Here is a 24,166-nt window from a genome sequence, read left to right as displayed (position 1 = left end):
CATACAGAAACTGCCAGCATTTGGAAATAGCAAAGTTGGATGGGCCACTGGGGAACACTAAACTGGAGGATGCATATTAGAAAGGCAGGGAGAAGCTCAGCATATGAGACGCTGGCAGACGCATTAATTTCAGGCACAAGGTTTCCCTTCAGCAGCTCTTGGCATGGTGAGGGGAGTACAGAGGCAGGCCAAAGGGGAGCCTGAAGGAAAGAAAAAGACTGACTGCAGAGTCAGAAAACTGTCTGAGAATGCAAAACCAGACATCTAGGACTAGCCGAGGGCTACGATCAGTAAAACCAGTAAAATAGTAATTTCTCCTAGGAAAAGAAAAGAATAGTTACATTAAAATTTGAGGGAATACAGAGCTCTTGCTCAGCTGCGGATTAAGCTGCTCAAAAGGCAGGAGATACTGAGCTTCATACTGAAATGGAAACTTTCTAAAGTCAAATGAAGCTATACATACTTCCTTAATGCTTTCATAGTTTCCTAATACCCTATACCTGTGTGCCTTCAGCTGTCTCCCCATTTAAAAAAAAAATAATAAAAAAAAAAAAATCAACCTTTTCAAGATAGCTGAAGCTAAGGCTGGTATAGTTTTCTGGGATAGGAAACAACGTCTTATTTACAGAATAAATTTTGGCTCTCAAGCCAACCTACAAAAGGCACTTCTTCAGTGCCACAGTAACTAAAAGAGGAGGAAACAGAATTTCACCATTTGAGCTAAAATAACCTCCTACTTGGTTTGAATACTGTGGATTTCTTGCAGTTTCATAACAGGATGCTTAACCTACACATACTAACTTGCCTGACTGGTAAAATACTTGGTAAACTAACATTGCAACATCCTTAAATCTGGTCATGCCATTCTTATTTGGTCGGATATATTGTAATAGAAATTAACAATTTATCATTTTCTAACATTTCGCGCTCACCCATCCTAGCATTAACACTTATCAGAGCAAAACAAATACTCCAGAAATAGGAGTAACTCTATTCAAAGTCTAAGACAGTTTTACAACTTCTTCATGGTCTCGTCTCTGAATCACACAGTCAACAATAATGAAAACAAAGGACAAACTTCAATATCTGTCTGAACAAAGCCAGTTAAATGAAATACTTTGTATATCCATTACTTACCCAGTCCCAGTCCCACAAATTCATCGGGTGCCTGATCTTTTGTTCCAGTAAAAGAACCTTCCCTGCCACGCACTGTCCCTGAGATGTAGCGGGGTTTTACTCCAGTTCCTATTAACTGTGCCAGTTCAAGTTGACTAATGCATTTCAGAATCTATTCCAGGAAACAAAGAAGTTGTTTATCAAAAGAAAGCAGTCTGAAATAGTACAAAATAAGTAAATAGAAGTCTTTAGGCAGATCTTTAGAAATAAAATATTCTAAACACTCAAGGTCAAAAAAGTATTTCTGTTCTATCCAAAATGAGTATTAATTTATATATTATTAGTCTTTCATAATTTAATTTTTCACTTGGACATGTTTTACTACTTTAATTGGCTGCATAATGTGCAATTCTACATTATGTATGTACAGAAGTACATACTTGGCACTTATCTAAAACCCACTATATTCATGCACAAACAAGCACACTACTATGTTCAAAATCAATACACGTGCTTTCTCACAGTTTAAGTACAAATTACTTTTATACCTCATGCCAGGAATTTCCTAAGTAGTTTCCATCTGTATGAGCCACTGTGATGAGAGTTTTAATCGTGTCAATATTCTTCTGCTTCATTTCAGTAATACCAGAACTCACTGTAAGTAACGTAAATCTTGCTAATGCTTGGACATAGGCATCTCTTTCAAGCTACAAATGGGAGGGAAAACAAACAGAAAAGTTGTCAGTAAGTATTTTCTCAGTTTCTTGGTTCTTAGGGCAACCTGTGTGATTTCAGCAGCTATATTGTTTACCTTTTTCTGCCTAGAACTGAATTTCTAAAGCATTCTACATAGTGAAAATGTTTCATCTTCTTCTGTAGTAAGCTGTGGGATAAAACCAGGCTCTCTCTCTATTCAGGAACATGATGTCTAATGTCTGAAAGGACACAACACTTTTTCTGTTTTTTTTTAGGTTTCTGGCTTTGGTATTTTGGGGAGTTTTTTTTGTTTTGTTTTAGGAAACTGGATGCTGTTTCACAAGAAACATGGTTTCTTAGTTAACTTAGTTAATACTCTTGTGCTATACCTGGACCTACTCTGAAAATTCTGCCTTAGCCGACTCTCTCAAGTTGTAGGGTAGTTTTGGCAACAGAATCTAAGTAATATATCTAAAAGGCATATTTTGCCAATTCCAAAAAACTGCTCTTTAGTTGTTTTAATCCACACAATTTGGAGTACTCCAGAAGCTTGTGAGGCAAGATTGCCATGGGTGGGTGAACAGCAAGTGACCTATAATCTAAGCAGGTGAAATTAATCTTACAAAAAAGGGATGTTCCACATGTGGTACCTGATTTTTATGTACAGGGTACCTATGAATACCAAAAGAAGCTTCTAAGATCCCATATGAACTAATTACAATGATAAAAGGGATTACAGTTGAGCTCAGACATGAATTTTACATTCCCATTATGTATGACCTGAAGGCCATAAAGTGAAATCAAGAGTTGTTGGTCATCAGAGAAACAAACAACAACTATGAAATATATTTAGCTCTTTGGATGTTTAAGACTATTTTGAAAAAAATACATCATTAAGCACATAATAAAATCAAATATAAAAAAGTCTTAGGAAGAATGTCCGTTTCGTAAAGACAAACACCACAACAGGCTGCAGTAACAGGGTGGATTCTCACAGAGCCACATAGCATGGCTTCCACATTCAAACCCAATTACTACTACAGCATACACTGGCAAAGGAACAGCAAATGATGTATAAGCACAGAAACATGGAAGTTTCATGGAAAGAGTACTATGCACAGAAGCTTTAGAGTCTTCTAACTGTGTATCTGCTGTAAAAAGAAAATGCTTTCAGTTCTACCTTCCCTTTCTGTTCCATACAGGTATTCCCTCCTCTGTCCCTTCTCTAAGCCATCAAAGTACAAGAAACGTACAATGCGCCCGTCAACCAGAAAGTAAAACTAGATGATATAAGCAAATTAAGTACATCCTTTTGATGTGTATCTTGTCCCAGATGCTTAAAGACAAAAGCCAGACTGTGACAGCCTAAGATTAAAAGCACAAATAATTAAAAACAGACTCTTTAACTGATATTTTAGAGGTGAACATGCAGAGTTTAAACTGTATTGTGTACTTCCAGAATTTTCTTAGAACTAAAAGTCTACAGCTCCCTCTATTATCTCTCACGAAGTGTAAACTAATGTTAACTGTTCTTAGGCACCAATCTGAACTTCTGTATATTTATTCAATGAAATAATTGTTTGTGGCAAACAATGATGGGACAAGGGGTAATGGGTACAAACTGGAACACAAGAGGTTCCACTTAAACTTGAGAAGAAACTTCTTCTCAGTGAGAGTGAGGGAACACTGGAACAGGCTGCCCAGGGAGGCTGTGGAGTCTCCTTCCCTGGAGACATTCAAAACTCGCCTGGACACATTCCTGTGTAACATTATCTAGGTGCTCCTGCTCCGGCAGGGGGATTGGACTAGATGAGCTTTTGAGGTCCCTTCCAATCTCTGGCATACTGTGATACTGTGAAATAGAAAAGCTGCCAGCACCAGTCAAGCACCAGAGGAAAAACCTGCTTCCAACAGAAAAGATCCCCAGGTCAGCTCAAGTGCAGATCTGCCAGTCTCCTTCAAACCGCTAGAGCTATCTGGCATCTTAAGTCAGACTACACTGCCATCTAATCAGGACCTTGTGCAATGGAATAATCTTGGATCATACGTAACATACTGAAATCATCAACAAACTGGTATTGTTTTTAATGATATCAACAAAACAGAATTCCCATAGGAAACCAAGTAGTAATACCACTTATATTGAAAAAACAAACCAAAAGTTTTTAAATTTCAGCAAATGAGAAGTGCGGGTTTTGAAATGCCTCCAGTTCAATCACGTTTGTCCCAAGCCAATGAAAGGGAACAACTGATTCTGGTAAATTCTTGGGGCATGGGGATCTTGCAGCATGTGTCCTCGCCCTCCCCATCCAAGGCACACCACTGCAGGTCTGGGAGCCAACCTCTGCAGCTGCTGAAACTGATACTTGTACCAGTTCTACTTTTACAACTTAGAAACAAAATAACAGGAATGTGAATTTCACTGCACTACTGAAGGCTCCAGGGAGGGCTCTATTAACCAAATTTTTAAGCCTGTTCAGCTTGGGGGGGTGGCAGGGTGGAATGAAGTGGAAAGACAGAGGAAGGAAACATTACATGATCTCAAATGGGCTTTTTTAAGCAGCTATATCAGAAGTCCCAGTGCGCTTCTCCACGTTAGTGGTAAGTTATCTAAACCGCTAAATACAAGTGCAAGGGGAGAAGGAAGCAAAGCGTTCACTATCGTATCACAGTTCAACAGTTTTTACTGAAAGTTAGTCTTATGAGGATGTTGGTTTGTTTTTTTAGTTGTTTTACTTTTCAAATGTTTTCAATACACACATGAAATAAATGTAACGTCAAACATGAATTTTGTTTGCCCCCTCTCTTCAGCTATCCTTACAATGGATTTATTGCAGATCAGTACTCCATTCATTAACTAATAGTCTACAATAACATAATTATATATTCATTACCAACGATTTTAAAATGGGAGGAAAAAAGTGCCTGCCCCCCCCCCCCCCCCCCCCCAGCTTAAACAGAATTACCCTCTGGAGCCAGAGGGTCTGGAATTCTTGGCCTTGCGCTTAATGCAAGATACATTCATGCATTACATCAGGAACGACATTTTCAGTGTCACAACTGTTAAAATGGTATCCAATAATAGAAGTCTTGGATTAGTATAATCTCTGAAGTTGGGATCAGTATTTCAAACAGTTCACAGAGATACTATTTTACTTATGGAACAGGTTAGAAAGACTCATTTTATGAATCACAACAAAGGTAAACAGCTTTGTAATAAAGCTAGAAAGAAAATACTTTGACATGAAGTATTCAACTTGTGGGGATACAAAAAATTCACTACATAGGCATGGCAGCCACGTACCAGTTACAAAACACCAGGAAAAATGAAAGGTCACTTTAAAGCGCTTCCAGTCAAATATCAGATGAAGTAGTAACTGCAGAAGCAGGCAGTCTCTAGGTATTGCAGTACATACAAGGACTCCTAGAACCTCAGTAACATTCTGCTAGTACATAAATCAAAGTATTGTCTCAAGCTCAAATTTTTTACCTGAATGTTGAAAATGCAAGCAATGCGGATTGCACATCGTATACCCTCCAAACAAAGAGAGGCGACTTCTGTGTCATCACAGTCCTGCAGACCCACACTGAATGCAGCCAGAAAGGGTGTCCATGCCAACTGCAACATACGCAAAATAAAAGCTCCATTAGCAACTGTTGGTATTTGAAGGGAATGATATAGTTTCAACAGCTTGCTAAAGTGTAAATCCTGCCCTTAACTCACATCATTAACCTTGAAGGTACCTTTTGCCAAAACAGAAATGGAATAGAATAGACATGAAGCATAGAACACATGTAGATTGATGCTGCTCTCAAAAACACTCTCCTTTACCAACCAACACACACAACCATTTTCAGATACCTTGAAAAAAAAACAATCTCTCCCCCCCCCCCCCCCCAACCCCCACCCAAAACTCTGTCATTCAGTTGTCTACTGGAGGTTTGGCACACTCAGGATAATTTTTATTTCTCATTGTAAAAAGATGATGGTTGAGTCAACAGTCTCTGCAAGAACCAACGGTGTGCAATGGATTCTTTTATGATGGAATGTATGTACTTAAATAAGACAAATTTGCCCTGATAACACTAGAAAGAAGGGGGGGGGAGGAAGGGAGGGTCAGAGAGGGAGAGGGTAGAGGAGGGAGAAGAAAAGAGAGTAGGGTACAATAGGGTAGCAAACTAGTAATTCCACTAAAATTATAAGACAACAATAGTAAGAGATGGGACACAACTCTTTCCTTGATCTCTTTGCTTTTAATTTTCTTGCCCTTGGCCCTCAATCTTTTTCCATCTAAGGAACTGTAGATGCTTTAGTTGGGACTAACACTGTAATAGACCCAAGTAAAAATTATTGCAGGAGAGTCCACGTGGTCCTGTCCTTGTGATCAAGGCTCCCTTTCCCACAGGCAGAAAAATCAATCAGAAGATGCAGAGGATCCTGCCATAGCTACATGTGGTCATGGATCGAAACCCCAGGATATCTGGATGATTTTAGAAATAATTTCACCTGAAGAGAGCCCAGATGAAATAGTCAATGGGCACAGCAGGGAGCAATATATTTCACGCTTCATTTCATAATAAAATGATGCACCACAGAGCTTTGGTTTCATTTAAGCCAGCAATTACAAAAGCACAAACTCAGAGAAATGTTTAACACTTGCACTTACCAAACAACAACTTCAGAACAATATTAAAGGCATCAGATGCATTCTTAGATCCAGGACTTGATTTCCTATTGCATGACCTTTAAAGGCTCCTTCCAACCCAAATTATTCTACGATTTTATGTTCCAGAACTGTATGTTTCTCCCCCCCCTTTTCTAATTTTTCATTCCTATTGAAACATACACTGATTTTAAAAAACATAAAATTGAAACTCTTTGAGAACTAGCTAGAGATTGGTATAGTATGCTTTATAACTAGATTTACGCTGTTACTTGTAATAGACTGTTTTGTCCTTAAAGGTGAAAATTAAGTCTCTTAAAATAGACAATTTTTGGCAACTTAGGTGTGTGCATAATGTGAATTTTTCTTCTGTTTTCCTAAGTTACCAAATATATCTGTAAATACAGTTATAATGATAAATTTTAAGTTTTCATCAATGGGTGAACGAGATACCCAGAAATTCATAAAGCTTTGATGAAATGAAAAGTAAAACATCTAAATAAAAAATGTGAAATATTTAAATTCCACAGTTCTCACTTTTTTGAGAAGACAGCTCTCTGTTCAACATATTACATTGTCCTCAGTACATTGATTATTTTATGAACTAATAAAAGTTTGTAAGTAAGAAGACTTTTTATTCATAGCACCTTCACAAAATACCTTTAGGGTGTTAATTTATCCCGATGCTTTGTATTTTGCTCCTTTGAAAATGAATTTGCAAACCTACTTTCCAGGTACTAAAGGCTAGGAATGTTATAGAGTAATAGGTCTGGTATCTTAAGGAATGATAGTCTATGAATTTTGTAAAATTGCCTGCATGCAAGTTATGTCATGTCAGCCTCAAAAAAAGTCAACTGAGAGAAATTATCTATAGTACACCTCTGCTAAGTGACACCCTGAAAGAAGATCCTAAACAAGGGCTTCAGGCTTCATTCAGTGTTATTTTGTACAAAGAGAGTACTATTCTACTTCTATTAATATGGTGATAAAGAACTCAAAGGTTTCCCTCACGGACAGCAATCTTACAGCTAGATCCTCAGTGTGCCCAGGTGGCCAAGGTACTCAATAGCATCCTTGCTTGTATCAGAAATAGTGAGGCCAGCAGCACTAGGGAAGTGATTGTCCCCCTGTTCTCAGCACTGGTGAGGCCATGCCTTGAACACTATATGCAGTTTTGGGCACCTGACTATAAGACATTGAGGTGCTGGAGCATGTCCAGAAAGGGCAACAAAACTGGTGAAGGATCTAGAGAGCAAGTCTTAGAAGGCTCATCTGAGAGATCTGTGGTTGGTTAGTCTGGAGAAGTCTCAGGAGAGACCTTACCGCTCTCTACAACTACCTGAATGGAGGTTGTAGTGAGGTGGGTTTTGGTCTCTTTTCCCAAGTAGCAGCAACAGGACAAGAGGAGATGGCCCTCAAGTTGTGCCAGGAGAAGTTTAGACTGGCTACTAGAAAAAGGGCTGTCAAACATTGGAACAAGCCATCCAGGTAAATGGTTGAGTCACCATCCCTGAAAGTATTTAAAAAACATGTAGATGTGGCACTTACAAACATGGTTTAGTGGTGGACTTGGTAGTGTTGACAGCTGGACTTGAGTTACTTACGCCAAAGACCATATCCAATTGCATACTGAGGCATAATACACTACTGAACATACTCTTTCATCTACAAATCTGAACCACTGGTACGGAAAAGGCATTTGGGATGCAGACAGCTTTGCATAAACGCAATAGAAAGGCAGGTGTTTAGAATAATGTTTCATACAGGTCCAGGTACCTCCCCTAAAACTAAATGGCAGTCCTAGGCTTTCTGAAATACCAATTTGCAACAGACATTGGCCAGAATTTTGTTCCGATAATCCCAGGGTTAATGAAACTGAAGTAGAAGGCTCAAAATCCCTTCTTTCCTGAAGCAAGTTAAACAACTTACAAAAAGATCATAACATAACAGATGCAAATCTTTTCAACAAGTATTTTTAACAAACCCTGACAGTCAGTATTTTGTGTTAAGAAACTGTGTGATATTCTCAGTGAGTATCAAAACATGCATCTCACCTTAAACATGGGTCTTACATGCTCGAGGTGTGTTGCACTAGTAAAAGGTGCCTGAACGTGACTCACTGCCTCCATAAGTGCTTTAGCTGTTTTGGCCATTTGCTCCATTTCCAAGTTATATAGAAGTCTTCTCTGTTTTTCACTAGCAACACCTGTAAACACATTTTCCTCTCATTTGTGCATGTTTAACAATGGTGTCTTCAGAAATATAATTCAAAATTTTCTGTTAAGTGCCATACTCTGCAGCATTTTTTATATTAGTTGTACTTCCTAAAATTACACCAGCAAAATATTTCTTTTACAATATAGATAAAATTTAAGTCAAAATAATGTATAAAATGGTTATTGCAGGAAAACACAATGGCCACCTTAGAAACAGAAGGCACAACGACTGTGTGTTTTATGCCCTATGCCTATCAGCAACATCATTACTTCATAAAGCCCTCAAATGCATTTTCTATGTTGCTGTTCAGCAGCAAAATCTGTCTTCTCCATGGTCAATGCACTGAATACAGGGAATTCAGCTACAAGGGGAAGTGAAAGTAACACTTGCATTTAACACAGGTTTGAACATCATGCATTTATGTTAAAAGGAAAAGGTTACGAAACTAGGAGTTAGGACTCATTTTGAATTAAGTAAGCAGTGCTTGCTTCATTTCTCATTTTAAAAAGGAGATTGTTTCATTGAACTGTAGAGACAACACTTTGAAGAAAGCTAACAATGCAGCTACTTACTTTGTTTACTGGATTTTGTGGGTATTGTTAATTCTTTTGTTTCTTTCATTGAAATCTTCTTTCCAGCTATTTCATTATAGATAGCAGACAAATACTCTTCAGGGAGATCTTTACTGTCATTGATACCTCTATTCATTTTAATATACTGTTCTTTTGTCATTTTATTCTTAACCTGAAACCCAGAAAGCAGCTATTAATATCAACAAATGAGGCAAGTTCATAGCAGTTACAGTGCTGCTCATAAAGCACCCAAACAGATGAAAAGTTGACATCAAGGACAAGCCTGCTGATTCAGAAGACATTTTTGAGCATCTAACATATGCGAGATTACACTGTCAAGTCTATAAAATAACACAAGGTCATGTGAACATTACAATATACACAAACATTCAGTAGGATCTGCAGATCAGTAAGACATACATTACTAAAAAAAGGTGCTTTATCTTGTCATACAGACCAAGCTAGCTATTACCTCAACTTCAAATATTAGGCTTTGACTGCAGGTTTGCTGTAGTAGATTGACTGCAGTAGATTGCTACTGTGAGTGCCATAATATGAAAGCAAATCCATACAATTCCTATTCAGAGAGTAGGGAAATGATACCTTACAGAAAGGTCTAATCAAAAGAACTTAAAAATCTCAACACCCATGAAACACATATTGTTACTTAAAAGATGAATAAAACCATTATTACACATTGAATTACACACATGCTGGTGTTAAATGTTGGTGATGGACATGAAGCTTTTACAACTACATTGGTACAAAGCCTGAAAATTAGATGTCTGTGGAGTACACAAATATTTTTCTATCAACATACCTGTGGACTGTGAAGATCTGTTGTCAACATGATAATTGAATAAGCTAAAACATACGCAGTATCTGCACTAGCAAAAAGAGTTTGCCTGGAGGCAGAAAGGACAAAAAGAACAGCAGATTTAACATAGTAGGAATTTTTACTTATTCATCTTTCCAAAGTTCTGAAGACAAAGTATGGCTTACCCTTGGTTACATTCTAAATATCTAGCAGCAAATTTCTCCATCAGGCGATCAATTTTTTGAGCCTCTCCTGGAAGACGGAATCCCTCTAGAAACATACGCAGAGCTGAAACAAAATCCTTTCCGGAGAAGTCGTGTTGGTCCACATATGCATACATGACTTCTTTGTTAAATTTATCATTGTCTCCCAGGAACTCCCCAACCTGAGTCTAAAATGAGAACAGGAAAGACAAAGTGCATTTACAATGGAAAAAAAATGTAAATGTGAACAACAAAGTCATACTGCCCACACGTCCCACAAAAGAAGAGGCAGTTAAGAATGATGTATTTGTTTCTTCTCTACTCTCTGAAGCAAAGTATTTTGGCCATATATTACCTCATAATACTCTTATAGGCTCATATTTATCTGCCTGCATTCCGTTTTCTCTCATTTTACTCATGTACTATTTTTTCTAATAGGTGAATTACATGAGTGCACAAGACAAAGTTAAGATTATCAATGATTATTTGTTGTTTGCTGTAATGATTTTTGTGGTTAGGAAACTTACTATGGGAATGTCAAGTTTACTAAACTTCATCTCCACTAGAGTACAGATCTCAGATTTATGTAATGCTCAAATATAAACAGCTGGCACACTAATGCATCCAAGTTGATCACCATCAATACAACAGAGTACAGTGAAAAATACTGTGCATTCATATTAAAATGTCTGTATAAATAAACTGATCTTAAAGATCTCTTTTGATGCCTGATTCTAAGTTCCAATTCTGAAATTTGTGACTTCAGTCACAGTGCAAGCATGGGCACATATGCAAGCCTTTCCTTACAGAACAATGGGAGTGGCTACTAAGCACAGAGGTGCAGACTGCTATTTCAGAAAGCAAAGGTTTTCATGACAATAACCATGACATATTCCTACCCCCCTCAGCCAGTATTGCAGGCCTCGTCGAAGTCCAGCAACAGCTGCTAGTTGTAAATAAAATCAAAGAACTAATCTAGATTAAGTAACTTTCTTTTGGGAGCCAGCAAAAAAATGCTTCTCATGCTGTTGAATGACATTATTTTTTGGCTGTCTCTGAAGGACAGGTACTTCTGGCAGTCCCTTACTGGACTAAAGTACATACTGTTTAGTAAGATGCTTCTAGCTGTATTACCAACTAAGTACAAGTCTCCCTTTACCCTTTGATGAACTGCAGGATGTTATAGTACAGTGTATAGCTCTAATGCATACTCCAAATTCTTTGAGCTTACAATTTTAGAATTTGTAGAGAGAAGTCTTTTCTTCACTGTACAATAAAACTGAGCTCTTCAAAACACTATAATGTGATCTGCAGTAAGTATAAAATCCATCACCATGAGCAAAAACAACCATCAGGAAAAGAGTTTTCTTACTGAATCTAATCTTTCCTCTTGATGCAAGAACTGAGCAATATCTTCAGGGGTAGTGCCAAGCATTCCTTGTTCTTGCAGGTACTGAATCCCCCTCTTTGGTTTCTTATTGAATCTGTACAACGAAGATCAGGATGGAATGAGAGTTAACACACTTAGCTACACACAAAGCTGCACCAGCTTAAGTAAAAAGATTCAATGATTTTGGATGAGGTAATGAAAAATCTATGTATTAAATATTTTTCCTTCATCAAACTGTGCATTAGACAGGAATATGCTATTCCCTTCTATGATTATTATTCCCTTTATCGTTGGATGATTTTATATTTTTTCCCCTGTAAACAGCCTCCTCTTCCTCTCTGCTACATAACTGTCAGCATGGCATCTATGCAACTCCCAGTAAAGAATCCTAAACAGTACGATTTACTCTGGCGCTTGTGAAGAAAAAAGTATTTCACAGAAATAGCAAAATCTTGGCTTGGAATGGAACAGTTACGCTCTGTTGCTTTTAGTTTAATCTGTATGAAACAATCAAGAAATCTATGAGTCGCCTGCAAGAATGGAAATGTACAATGACATGGAACCATGTAACTGAAAGAAACTGAAATCCTGAAGGACTAACAGATGCTGTTCAGGTTTGAGAACCATACTGCAGAAAACTTTTATTTTTGCATAAAGTGCCCTCACTAAGCAGGCAAGGTGACAAAGCTGAAACCCCACAGAAGATTCATGTCCGACTGCACAGAAAAATGCTATCTCCCAGTTCTAATTATGACAAATTAATTAATCAGAAGAAGCATGAGATTAAGCATACAGATACTTTCATCAGTAATGTGTGCACTAGAACAGGTTGTATTCAATTGATCACGAGTTCAATGTTCTTTTTATCCAAATATAAAAATCTTATTTTAGACAAGCAGGTCTGGAGAAAAAAGAACAAACATTCAGAGTACTCATCTTCTAGCTGTGAGGAATTAGGTTAACACAAAACACTGTTGACAGGCTCCAAAGGGGACACCATTCAGCACTCTTTCACCAGAGGAAGTGCTGTTACATCCAGTTTTTTTCCTAACACAAGATGAGTATCTATGAGGAGAAGGAAGAAAAACCCAGGAATCTTCGTAGCTCCATAAGAATCCACCCTCCCATGGGTGATAAAAGGGCACTCACAAGTCAATTCCTTGTTCTATTATTTCCTTTTGTTGCTTTAGGACCTCAAACTGCTCTGGGTTGTCAGTGCCAGACATCTGTGTGCTGTAACTGCCAATTCCAGATGAAGCAGTAGAATCCAAGGAGTTTAAGCTTCCATATCTATTAATTGTCTCAGGGTGTTTGGTTTCATTGCTATCCTGCTCTGTCGGTTTTTCTTGGCCTATAAATTGGAAAGGGTTACATACATACAAAATGCATACAGTGAAAAGAAATTAAAAACACAGGTTATTCTTTACATCCTCTCTGAAGGTTTCTAAAACTCATGATGGTTATCTTCAATTACCCATTTGTTTTTACATAAATATTCTGCTTTTGCTTTGATTGGGAAAATAACAACAAAAAAATCACTACAATGTATCAAGGAGGATTCTTCCAGTCCATCACATACCTGAAATTTAAGCCTTAAATTACAACTATAATTTGTAAACACTTAGGAAAAAAAAAAAAAAAAAAAAAAAATCGAAACAAGCATGGCACCATGGAAACTCAGTTACAGATCTTTCCTTTTATTTTCAAGTCTGATGTTACTTTGACCTGAAGCAAATCATGCTGTTTTTTGAAATGGAGTGTCTAAAAGTGTTTATGATCACACATGCCAAGGAGCTGGTGCTCTCAGTTCACAGCAGCAGCTGTGCTAACCACCTCTAAAAAGGTTATTACTTCACCTACCAATATTATCTGCTCAATCTGAAAATTCTACCATAACCTTAGTATTTTTTCTCTCAGGTCAGATGGAAACCAGATTAAAAAAAGTAATGACTTAGTTACTTCACTGCTTACAACATTGAAAATCCTACACCTATATATTAATGAAAAAATTCTCTCCATCCAGCTTGCTTCAGTAGTAATTTGATCAGTAAGAAGTTAGATGAAATTAAGGGAGCTTCAAAGTAAGTTTTGTGAGCCTTTTAAAATTACAAATACAGAAAATAACAGGATTTAGTAATTTTCAGTGTAGTAGCTTTCTAGGACTTCACACGATTAAGAAAAGACAATTTATGATATGTTCAAATTACATTAATCCAATGTACCAATTACCAATACTTCGACCAAAGAAAAAAAAAGTTTATTATATTTTTTTAATGCAAGAGGTTTTACCTATCTGGAAACCAGCAGTATCAAAACACTGGAAAAAATGCACTAAATGCCTTGAGCTTTAAGCATCTCTTGATTAAAGGCAGAAGAATCACATCTTGTGTCTTACCAAGTGTTGTCTGAGAGTTGGGATTTACATATTGATCCTTACTCCACTCCACCATGCACTTCAAGATCGAAACTAAGCATTCCAATCCTTTTTTTCTCAAACTTAATTCCTAGAAAAGATTTTAAAAGCAATACATGAGTGGAATGGAGAGTTTAGACTTAAACTATCATGGCAAAACCTATGAAGCTTCCTGAAGTTTTGGTGGAATTTTTACCTGAACATTGGACATGCCAAGTTCTTGGCTACCCCTTCCTTGAGCAATCTTTGATAGGTCATTAACCAGCCTTTCAAATATATTTGCTGCATTTAAATCACAATCATAGTTCACATAGATGTCAACAACACTCTGGGCATCTATAAAACAATGGGACATTGTCAAACTTAGGAAAAAAAAATAAATCATTCAATGAAAGAGTACAGTTTTGTTCTTTAGCATAAAACCGTAAAAAAAAATAGCCAAATGGCCCTTAATACCTGCACATATCCTTGTCAGCGTTTGTATAACCATCCATTTATGATCAAATGAGCTAGTAGAGGTTTCCAAGATATACAGGAATATTTCTTTGAAGAAAACCTAACAAATATTCCAAGAAGAGGGAGAAAAAAAAAGTTATTAAAAAAGGTCACTTAACTTTGATGGCCAACATTCTGACAGAACTCTGAAAGCAGCACTTTAGAGGTGCAAGGTAAAGAAAAAAAAAAGAAGGGAAGAAATACAACTTACACTTGATACATTCAAATTAGGAATTTGAATTATTACTGATGTACTTCTGGAGTTCTGTCCAGCTGAAAAATTTGGGTTATATTCTGATCACTCAAAAATGGAAGAACCTGGAATAATGTGAAATCTTGAAGCCTTTTTGAACACTTCAGCCTAACAAGAAGTCTAAGCTGCTGTTAAGAGTTCACTGGGGATCTTGACAGAAGGTGTATTACCTCACCCACAGAATTATAATATTATGCCACAAACATAACAAACAGCCACTTACACAAATTTAAAGTATTGGACCTTTGTTAGAAGGTAAACTTCTTGACACAGTAAGGATCTTAGGTTACTGGAAGAAGGGTACTAGTCACTCACAGCATAAAAAAATGCAGCAGGTCCTGTAACAGGGAAGTTACTCTTAATTAAAAGAGATTTAGTTTTCCCTAAAATTGCTTTAGTACAGATGCTTTTGTTTGGAACAGAGCCTATTTTATTCCCTCTCAATTAGTTCCTCACCAGATTCATTAATATTACAAGCTATTTCAGCTCAGCATGCTTAGCTGCTTGGGCAGGCTTTTTCTTACTTCTCCCCTGAACAGCAGCAACTGCTGAAACAGCGCGTGAGCTCAAAATGTGAACTACTACACGGCATTACATCACCATGCCACACTGCATTACACTACTGTTCTGTACTTCTGAGAGCTGACCTCTTCACAGCCAGTTCTGCGAACATCAACACAGGCTTTTTCTAGAACACTGACAATAGTCTCAAGCCATCAAGCTTCTTCAACAGCAGCATACAATTATCCAAAGACGCAACTACTCTTGCTTTAATATCAGATATTCCTTTATACCACAGAATTTCTACAAAGATTTTAGTCAGGCAGAGATAAGTGTAAAGCTAATTTTGCTTTAATTCAAAACATTTGGGGAAAACCAGCAACACTAATTTTTAAGCAACTTTGATGGCAAGCCATTTCCTCAAGCACACTGCACTGCTAATACTTCTATTTTATTGGCCTCTTTAGAGAAAAAGGGGCACACAGTAAAGTACCAGTTATTAATCTTAATAAGGAAAGCATCCCTATGAAACCTAAGGAGTTCAACATGTAACAGATCAAAAACTTTCAAGCGCTTAAATACACTCAAGAGGACTAGGCTGGTTTCAGTCACAACTTTGTGTAATCCAAACAGAGGAAGACATAACATTTTAATAAAGGTCATGCTATGAGCAATCCTTAGTTACAGATTTGCTGTTTTCTCATCTTTTACTGAAAGACAGTAATGCTATAAACCATCTGAACTGGGAAAATTATTATTTTATTTTATTTTATTTTTTTTGTGATACAGAACTTTAAAGAAGTCACTGATGAAGCACAGAAAAAGTGTCAGGTATGAAATTTAACCCCAAATCTAAGCTAGAAGAGATAGTACCTGGAAGGTCTGCATACTGTAAAGACACTTTAGATCTATATGCTTCTGAGACAGAATTGACTTCTTGCTTCTGGTGTCAACTTTGGACAAGCATTATCTTGGAATGAACAGCTGCTCAAAACTGTACTGATTTTTTTACATTTCAGATATTTCAAAATACTACCTATCACTATGTTACTCACTGCAATTCATGTCACAAAGCTGAGACTTGACTTTACTCCTACAGTATCAGAAAAGTAAACCAGAAATAAGCTAACTGTTTAGTCTGGTCAACTGATTGCTCCTGGGTTGGAGCAATCCCAGGCACAGCTACAGGTTGGGCAGAGAAGAGATTCAGAGCAGCCCTGCGGAAAAGGACTTGGAGGTGTTGGTTGATGAGAAAATGAACATGAGCTGGCTTCAGTGTGCGCTCGCAGCCCAGAAAGCCAACTGTATCCTGGGCTCCATCAAAAGAAGCGTGACCAGCAGGTCGAATGAGGTGATCCTGCCTCTCTACTCTGCTCTTGTGAGACCTCACTTGGGAGTATTGTGGACAGTTCTGGTGTCCTCAACATAAAAAGGACATGGAACTGTTGCAGCAAGTCCAGAGGAGGGCCACAAGGATGATCAGGGCACTGGAGCACCTCCCGTATGAAGACAGGCTGAGAAAGTTGGGGCTGTTCAGCCTGGAGAAGAGAAGGCTGCCTGGAGACCTCATAGCAGCCTTCCAGTATCTGAAGGGGGCCTCTAGGGATGCTGGGGAGGGACTCTTCATTAGGGACTGTAGTGATAGGACAAGGGGGAATGGGTTAAAACTTGAACAGGGGGAAGTTTAGATTGGCTATAAGGAGGAAATTCTTTCCTGTGAGGGTGGTGAGGCACTGGAATAGGTTGCCCAGGGAGGTTGTGAATGCTCCATCCCTGGCAGTGTTCAAGACCAGGTTGGACGAGGCCTTGGGTGATATGGTTTAGTGTGAGGTGTCCCTGCCCATGGCAGGGAGGTTGGAATTTGATGATTTTAAGGTCCTTTCCAACCCTATTCTATGATTCTATGATTCTATATACAAAATGCTGTTAAAGCTTAAACAGGGGAAGTTTAGATTGGATATGAGGAAGAAGTTGTTTACTGAAAGAGTGGTGAGGCAATGGAATCGGTTGCCTAGGGAAGCTGTGAATGTTCCATCCTCGGCAGTTGGACAGAGCCTTGGGTGAGATGGTTTAGTGTGAGGTGTCCCTGCCTATGGCAAGGGGGTTGGAACTAGATGATCTTAATGCCCTTTCCAACCCTAACTATTCTATGATTTTATGATTCTGTGAAAATGAGAGTTTTAAGATGGCTTCTTCAGTTATGGAAGGGTGGTAATGGTAAATATAGTTAAATGACACCCCAGTATCTGGGACTTGACTTGCTGCAAACATATTCATTGACCCATTTAGGAATACAATTACAATACAATTAAGGTATGACTATACCTTACTTGAGGGCAGTAATACCTGAATATTTAAGTCAAAGGACCAAGGCAGGCTCAGTTGCAACGGAATCTGAAACTATTATTTTAAAATATGCCAAAAAATGTCTTACACAGATGAAGAATGTAGCCTCAATCCCGAAATACACAGATTTTGCATATTATAAGTCAGAGCATATGGCTCTTCTTACAGCTCCAAGACACTGAATGTGAAGTTTTCTACTTGTCTACCCACATCTTCTGAATAACCTTTAAGATCAGTAGCTGAAAGAAAAGGAATTCTTAGCTCACAACCAAGAAAAAGAGTAAGTTTCTAGAAACTGCTGTCCCTTGTACTTTGTAATAGATGGATACTTCAGCAGCATCAAGGTTTTGGCTTTCCTATTTGTGAGGAGGAAAGACAGCCCTACTATGTGCTGAGGGTCCTAATTTAGCATATTCTAAAAGCTGCTACAATAGTGTAGGGTACCCTGTATTTAGTTTTCCTCAGATATGTCTTCATCCCTTACCCAGTTTTCCTCAGATGTGTCTTCATTTTCCACTGGGAATTTGGGGAAAGAATAGCAGTGGTGGAAGCTGATCAAATTTCTGTCAGGGAAGCTGGACTGCAATGCATTTACCACCTACATGCTGACTTGTAACTCTGAAAAAACACAGCAAATCCAGCACTTGCTGGGAAGCAGGCTGTGTGACTGAAAAGCAGCTCAGCCCAGTCTGTCTGATGTGCTGAACACCACACATGCACTACAGTCTTGTTGAGCACGCCCAGTTTGTCTTGAAAGTCTTCAGAATGCATCATATTTTCAAGGCACATCACTCATCAAACCTGTATTTCTATCCAAGCTATACTCAAGGAAATACTGGAAATCCTATTGCTTTTTCCCCAGAAGGTATCAAAGTAACCTGGTAAGTGATCAGAACACAAGACCCTTCTGACATAATACTGGCAAAATTAGGTTCTTCCTCCAAAGCTGCCACAACATACCAACTTACACAGTCACATTCATAGGTGAAGAAATCCCTGAATTCAAGGTCCTTATAACAGCAACATTATCAACATTTCTTAGCATCTTTTCATGTACTTAATCTCTACACTCAGAGGGCAATACGTAGGCTTCAGTATTCACATAAATACTGAACATAAAATTACCAAAATGAAAGTAGGAGCACATTGTGCACACTACTATACTCACTGTGGAGAGAAGTTCTTTATCACACAGGATACACAAGGTATCCATGTGGTTCAAATGGCCAGAATCATTCCCACAAGCTGCCTGTACCCTATAGCACAGGAGTCAGAAGTCAAGAACAAAGCCTGTATATATGTCTTGCTTTCCTCTAAGACTTAGAATATACTGATCCAGTGAGAAAATCTGCAATGTTTGTCAGGACTTGGATAACTCTCATTGCTAAGAATATGGACTTATTTCTACTTAAGGCCCCGGGAGTTAGATTGTGCATTCACTTTTTGAGACCAGAGGAATGAGATTATCTTATTCAGGATATATACTGATGTAGGCCCTGATATATGAAGAGAAGTGGTTACACTAATCAGATAGCTGGGATTTCCCTAGAGAAAGAAACTTGTTCAAGCAACCTCAAAGAGAAACATGATGCGTTTCAAGGCATTAATTTTTATTCTGAAATTCCTTTGCAAAACCATGTATAATGTATTCTTTTCATAAGTTTACTCTTTTTTAATTTGTACTACATAGGGCAGAGCTAAGACTTCTGAATTGCATTACTGAACATTAGTTGACCAAGATTATCCACAAACCTACTCATTTCTGAGTTTCAGCACCACACCATGTTAATACCACGCCACAGCCAACAGAAAACTCGACTTCGAAATAGAGGAAACTAACTCATACAGTAGTAGTAGCAGGTTTGGGCATGATAAGTTGACTGTAAAAATTCACCTCAAACACAGCATAAATCAAGGCATGGTTTGCACTCTAAAATTTCTTAGTTTATGTTAACATCTATTATTAAGGGATGAAACAGCCTTACTTATTATTTTCCCATCACTTTCTATTTCACCAAACAACACCACCACACATCACATTACTTCTGATCTTACAGAGTAAACGTTAATTAATTTGTAAGTATTCCAAAGAAAATGCTGCTATTTTATCTGAAGGGGGTTTCAAGGTATTCTTGCAAGCAAGTCCATTGCCACTGGGTAAAAAACAGCATAGGAAGATCTGGCAAGTATTACACAAAAGCACAGATTCCAAAAAGAGAACAAATTTATATGAGAAAAGAGCAAACTACACAAAAATATAAACAAATGTTCACGTAACACCCCACCCCTTAAATTAGGAATTCATGTAACATACCTCGATCTGCATCTTTAGATGAGTCTTAAAGTTTGAAAGGAGGGTAAGAAATATGGAAAGTGAAAGCTCAAAAACTTCTGGAACTGATGAGACTCCATTTTTTGACAGTGCAACACAAAGGTACTGCTTAATAGCATTAATAAACATCTCATTTGTCCTGAAGACAGGTCCTGCATTTTGCAGAATGGACAGAAGCAACTGCAATGAAAGAATCTTTGATCGCAGTTCATGAGATCTAGAATAAAACAATGCAGCACATCAGCTCAGTGTAAGTCATAAAAAATACAACAGTCTCTTGAAAGGTCAGTACACACCACAATGACTTTGTATATTAATGAAATAAAGCTTACACAACCTGGTGCCGAAAGAGTCATAAAAAGATGCTGATCTTTTTTGTTGAAGTGGTCACTCTTCAGCCAAGAAGTTGGACAAGAATAACCTTTTGCAGTTACTGTTTCTCTCTATTACTACTGAACCGCTCTTCTGCAAGACATCACTGCAGAACACCAGCAACAGCAGGCAATGCTGCCCATCTTAGCCAGAGGATGAAGGGAGCATTTTTTCCTTTGAATGGCTATTTTTTTCTGGAAGAACCCATCTAAAATAGCCAGTCCATCTACAGAACTTTGAGTACCAAAAGCTGGAAAATCCTCCTCCTCCTCTATTTCCACCAGTATGGAGAGCTGAAGGATCATAAAGACAGCTGTACTGCCTGACCTACTTGCTTCCAACACTGAAATATCTTTTCTCAAATACTGTATTTCGTATTAGTTATCAACCATTGTCCCCATCACACTCCAAGAGCAGCTAAGCTATATAACATGCCTCATTTAAGCGTTGAAACAGCAAAGTCAGGCAACTGTAGCGTTGTCAAGGGCTCCACAGTAACATCATGTTTTTTACAGAGTGAGATAAGCTAGAATTCATGTCAGAAGAGTGCTACTATTTATGCTTTAAAAAAACAAAACAAAAAACAAACCAGCCCCCAAAAAACGCAAACCACACACACACCAAAGCGTAAAGGAAATCTGTATCTATAAAAATATAATGAATTTAAATAGTACTCTGGGTGAATGCATTCTCTCCCACTTGTGATAATCTGAAAAAAGACTACAGCTCTTCTGAAGAGCAGGTACAGACACAAATGGTTTTCCCAACAAGACAGTCCACAGTTTTCACAGAACAACCACCCACTGACAGAAGGACAGTTACGAAACAAAAGGAACAGTGACAGGAAATTTTTCAGAGTACAGCCCAAATACAGCAAAGGAGCACTTCAAGATAACATGCAACACGCACAATAGTTGGCTATGCTGTATGTTGCAAAAATACTAGCTTAACAACAACAGCAACAGTAATTCCAGTAGCAAGTCTGTTGCAAATAAATTCAATGCTTTCTAGATGCTGGCAAAAAAAGAGGGTATTGATGGGGAAAAAAAATTAATCAATCTGCAAACATTTCAAACTCATAGAATATAATCCCAAATTTAGACTTTGTCTGAAGCCACTTTTGAGAAGCAAAACATTGGCAGTTAAATTGAGTGAGGAATTTGATCCTCACATTCCTCTTAATGGAATGTAGGTCAAAGTAAATGCCCCAAAATAGCTCTTCTTAGGAGTTCTTCAAGAAAATGCCTGGCTCTGGACTCTGAACAGCTGCATGGAACCTAGCATAACCTTTTGATGCAAAAGGCCTGAGTTTTGCATCCCATTGTACCAAGTATGCAGGCAGCATGTGACCAGTCCACACTCTGCTATGAAATGTAAGAATTTAAATATGAATTTCAATGATAAACACAATATTAGATATTGCCTACTTCCAGCAAAAGTCAGCTCGTAACTGAAGTCCTAACTTGCTGGCCTTACTAATTCTGTATGATGTGTAAAGTCCACTTAATTTAAAACAAGTTTAAGGACTAAAATCTAGTAAGTGAACCTTCAAGACATTCCTCCCCCATTTTATTTCATTCCATGGAAAAAGAAGATAAAGACATTAAGACATTAACCAGGTTCCCATGCACATAACCTTGATTTCAACTCCTAGCCTTCTGATTTTAAGCTAAAGGTCCATGTACTGTTAGCTAAATTTAAAATAAAGTAGCTGTGAAGTCTGTAATTAACTGGAAAGAAGACTTTTTTAAAATGCTGTAGATATCCTACGCCTCCTCTTCCAATTACAGCATGTTTGTTACTAGTTCAAAAAGCCATCAACACCTCAGAACCACCAATAAATTCTAGGCACTCCTCCAAACACAGGACATCTTTAAATGCTTTTTCAGCTAATTCTTGTTGCCCTAAATGCCATTTCCTCCAATTTACTCTACATGAAGAGCTTAATCCGTTCCAATACAAAAGTCAAGGACTCCATGGATTCAGGTGAGATTCTCCAAGTGCCTCAGTAGCTATTGCTGCTCTTTCCAGAGGGAGTTAACCCATTAAAACCTTTAATAAATGGACAGTGTTAGGCTCAGAGAACTGACTAAAGCCACAGGATTTTCATGGCATTTCCCCTTCTCAAAAAGTGAGGAAAAAACCCATGCCTTAGTCTTCATTCTTTAAGGTCCTGACTTTCTGTAGTACATCACTAGATAATTTGAAAATGGCTCTAGACTAACCCTTCAAGACCCTTTTTACTACATCAATTTTTTTGTCAGCTTATTAAATTCACAACCCTTATCAGCAATTAAAGTGTCTTAAAGTTACCTGCTGTAAAACTTAGACCATGAAACAGTAAAGCTGATCCAATTTTGAAAAATACTGAGCCTCCATCAGAAGTCATACCATAGTTTTAATATCTTATGAACAAAATAGCAATCTTCTTGAATTGCTTCTAATGTTCAAAAACCATGCATATAAATTGTATTCAAGATCACAAAACCAAAGTCCTTTGCCAGTACTCACAATTAATATTGGCACCCATCTATAAAGGAGAGTATTTTTTTGTTTACCGTAAAGCCAAATTGAAAATATGCTATCTTTAATCTGAGGACAAGATTTTTAAAATAGCCATATAAAGGGTGTGTTTCAAAACATTTTTTTTTTTTTTTTTAATTAAGGATATTGCCAAAATTATCCAACCTGAGCAAAAGAATGGAACATTGTATCACGAATTTATCATAACTACTATCAGGTCAGAATGAGGAGCTTATATTAAGTAGAGTTGGGTGTGTGCACTGGATACCCAGTATGCAAGAGATGTAAGAAACTACGGGGCATAAACAGAACCTAGGTATTACTTAAAAGCAGAACAACATTAGGTGAGACCAAAAATACCTGAAGACCTTCTGTACAGACCCTTCTGAAAAGCATTAGGAAGAGCATCCAAAAAGAACATTAAGATATACTTCCAGGAAGCAAAGATTTTGTTATGAAACTTCAAACCAGGTAGATGGGTAGCACCAATTGCTTTCATTTGACATACAAAAGATGGATTAGAACATAAAAGTACCTTTTCAAAGTTTCTAAGTTCGTTTTACCATACCAGTATTTTCTCAGTGACTAAGAACTCTCAAAAATATTTAAAGAACCTTCCCCCCACCCCCCCCCAATAGAAAGACTGGTTAGGAGAACTCTCAATTCTACTTACTTCGGATCTGGTGGTCCATCTGACAGGGGCTTCATGGAGAGTTTACAGAGTGACCTGAATACAAGGAAGGCATCCTTCTGTAAAATGTGGGAAAACTTAGCACCAGGGGTAGGTCCTGAAGAATTTCCAGATTCCTAAAGAAGTTAACATATTTCAGTATTCCATTTTGCATTAGCAGGGTGTGTAGGGAAATCCCCACCTCCTAGCAACAAGAAGTTAACATATACAAATATAACCAATTCACTGTAGCTTTATGGTCTCAAGACTAAATTAACACAAAAGAAAATAAATATTCTGTTGGCCAGTTAAAATAAACTCACTAATAAATAAAAGTTAAAAGTCAGAATTAAAGACTGTCATGAAAATAGTTAGGTCAAGTCTAAGTAAGGTAACTTGCAGTAAACTCCCTTCATATATCTTCAGTATATGACTAGCGTTATAAAAGCCAAACATAACAGTTTAATAGAGAATGCAAGTATTTACATATCTGTGGCAAGATACAATTGGTAAAATTTCTATAGTACAATAATTACCCCTATTACTAAATTCTTGCAACTCTGTACTTTTGCTCCTTATATAAGCA

The 24,166-nt window shown here is 37.7% G+C and overlaps 1 protein-coding gene across 4 annotated transcripts in view; it reads right to left on the bottom strand.

Moving 5' to 3' along the window:
* The window catches only part of ARFGEF1 (ADP ribosylation factor guanine nucleotide exchange factor 1), a 92,942-nt gene that overhangs the window by 22,091 nt on the left and 46,685 nt on the right, over positions 1-24,166 (bottom strand). For all 4 annotated transcript variants that reach the window (XM_061448323.1, XM_061448324.1, XM_061448326.1 and 1 more), the window contains 14 exons: positions 23,584-23,717; positions 19,998-20,232; positions 14,545-14,644; positions 14,285-14,424; positions 14,071-14,179; positions 12,825-13,026; positions 11,658-11,769; positions 10,268-10,473; positions 10,086-10,170; positions 9,266-9,437; positions 8,531-8,682; positions 5,303-5,431; positions 1,665-1,823; positions 1,138-1,288 (listed from right to left, as the gene is read on the bottom strand). In XM_061448323.1, coding sequence (XP_061304307.1) covers positions 1,138-1,288; positions 1,665-1,823; positions 5,303-5,431; positions 8,531-8,682; positions 9,266-9,437; positions 10,086-10,170; positions 10,268-10,473; positions 11,658-11,769; positions 12,825-13,026; positions 14,071-14,179; positions 14,285-14,424; positions 14,545-14,644; positions 19,998-20,232; positions 23,584-23,717 — 2,086 coding nt within the window. The remainder of the gene's footprint in view (positions 1-1,137; positions 1,289-1,664; positions 1,824-5,302; positions 5,432-8,530; positions 8,683-9,265; positions 9,438-10,085; positions 10,171-10,267; positions 10,474-11,657; positions 11,770-12,824; positions 13,027-14,070; positions 14,180-14,284; positions 14,425-14,544; positions 14,645-19,997; positions 20,233-23,583; positions 23,718-24,166) is intronic.

The sequence above is a fragment of the Pezoporus flaviventris genome, unplaced genomic scaffold (genome assembly GCF_033815535.1).
Source record: "Pezoporus flaviventris isolate CSIRO_AGI_PZ_B2104156 unplaced genomic scaffold, CSIRO_AGI_Pfla_v1 ptg000007l, whole genome shotgun sequence".
Taxonomy (NCBI): domain Eukaryota; kingdom Metazoa; phylum Chordata; class Aves; order Psittaciformes; family Psittacidae; genus Pezoporus; species Pezoporus flaviventris.
The sequence above is the reverse complement of the archived record's forward strand: the minus strand, read 5'-3'. Positions and strand labels throughout refer to the sequence as shown.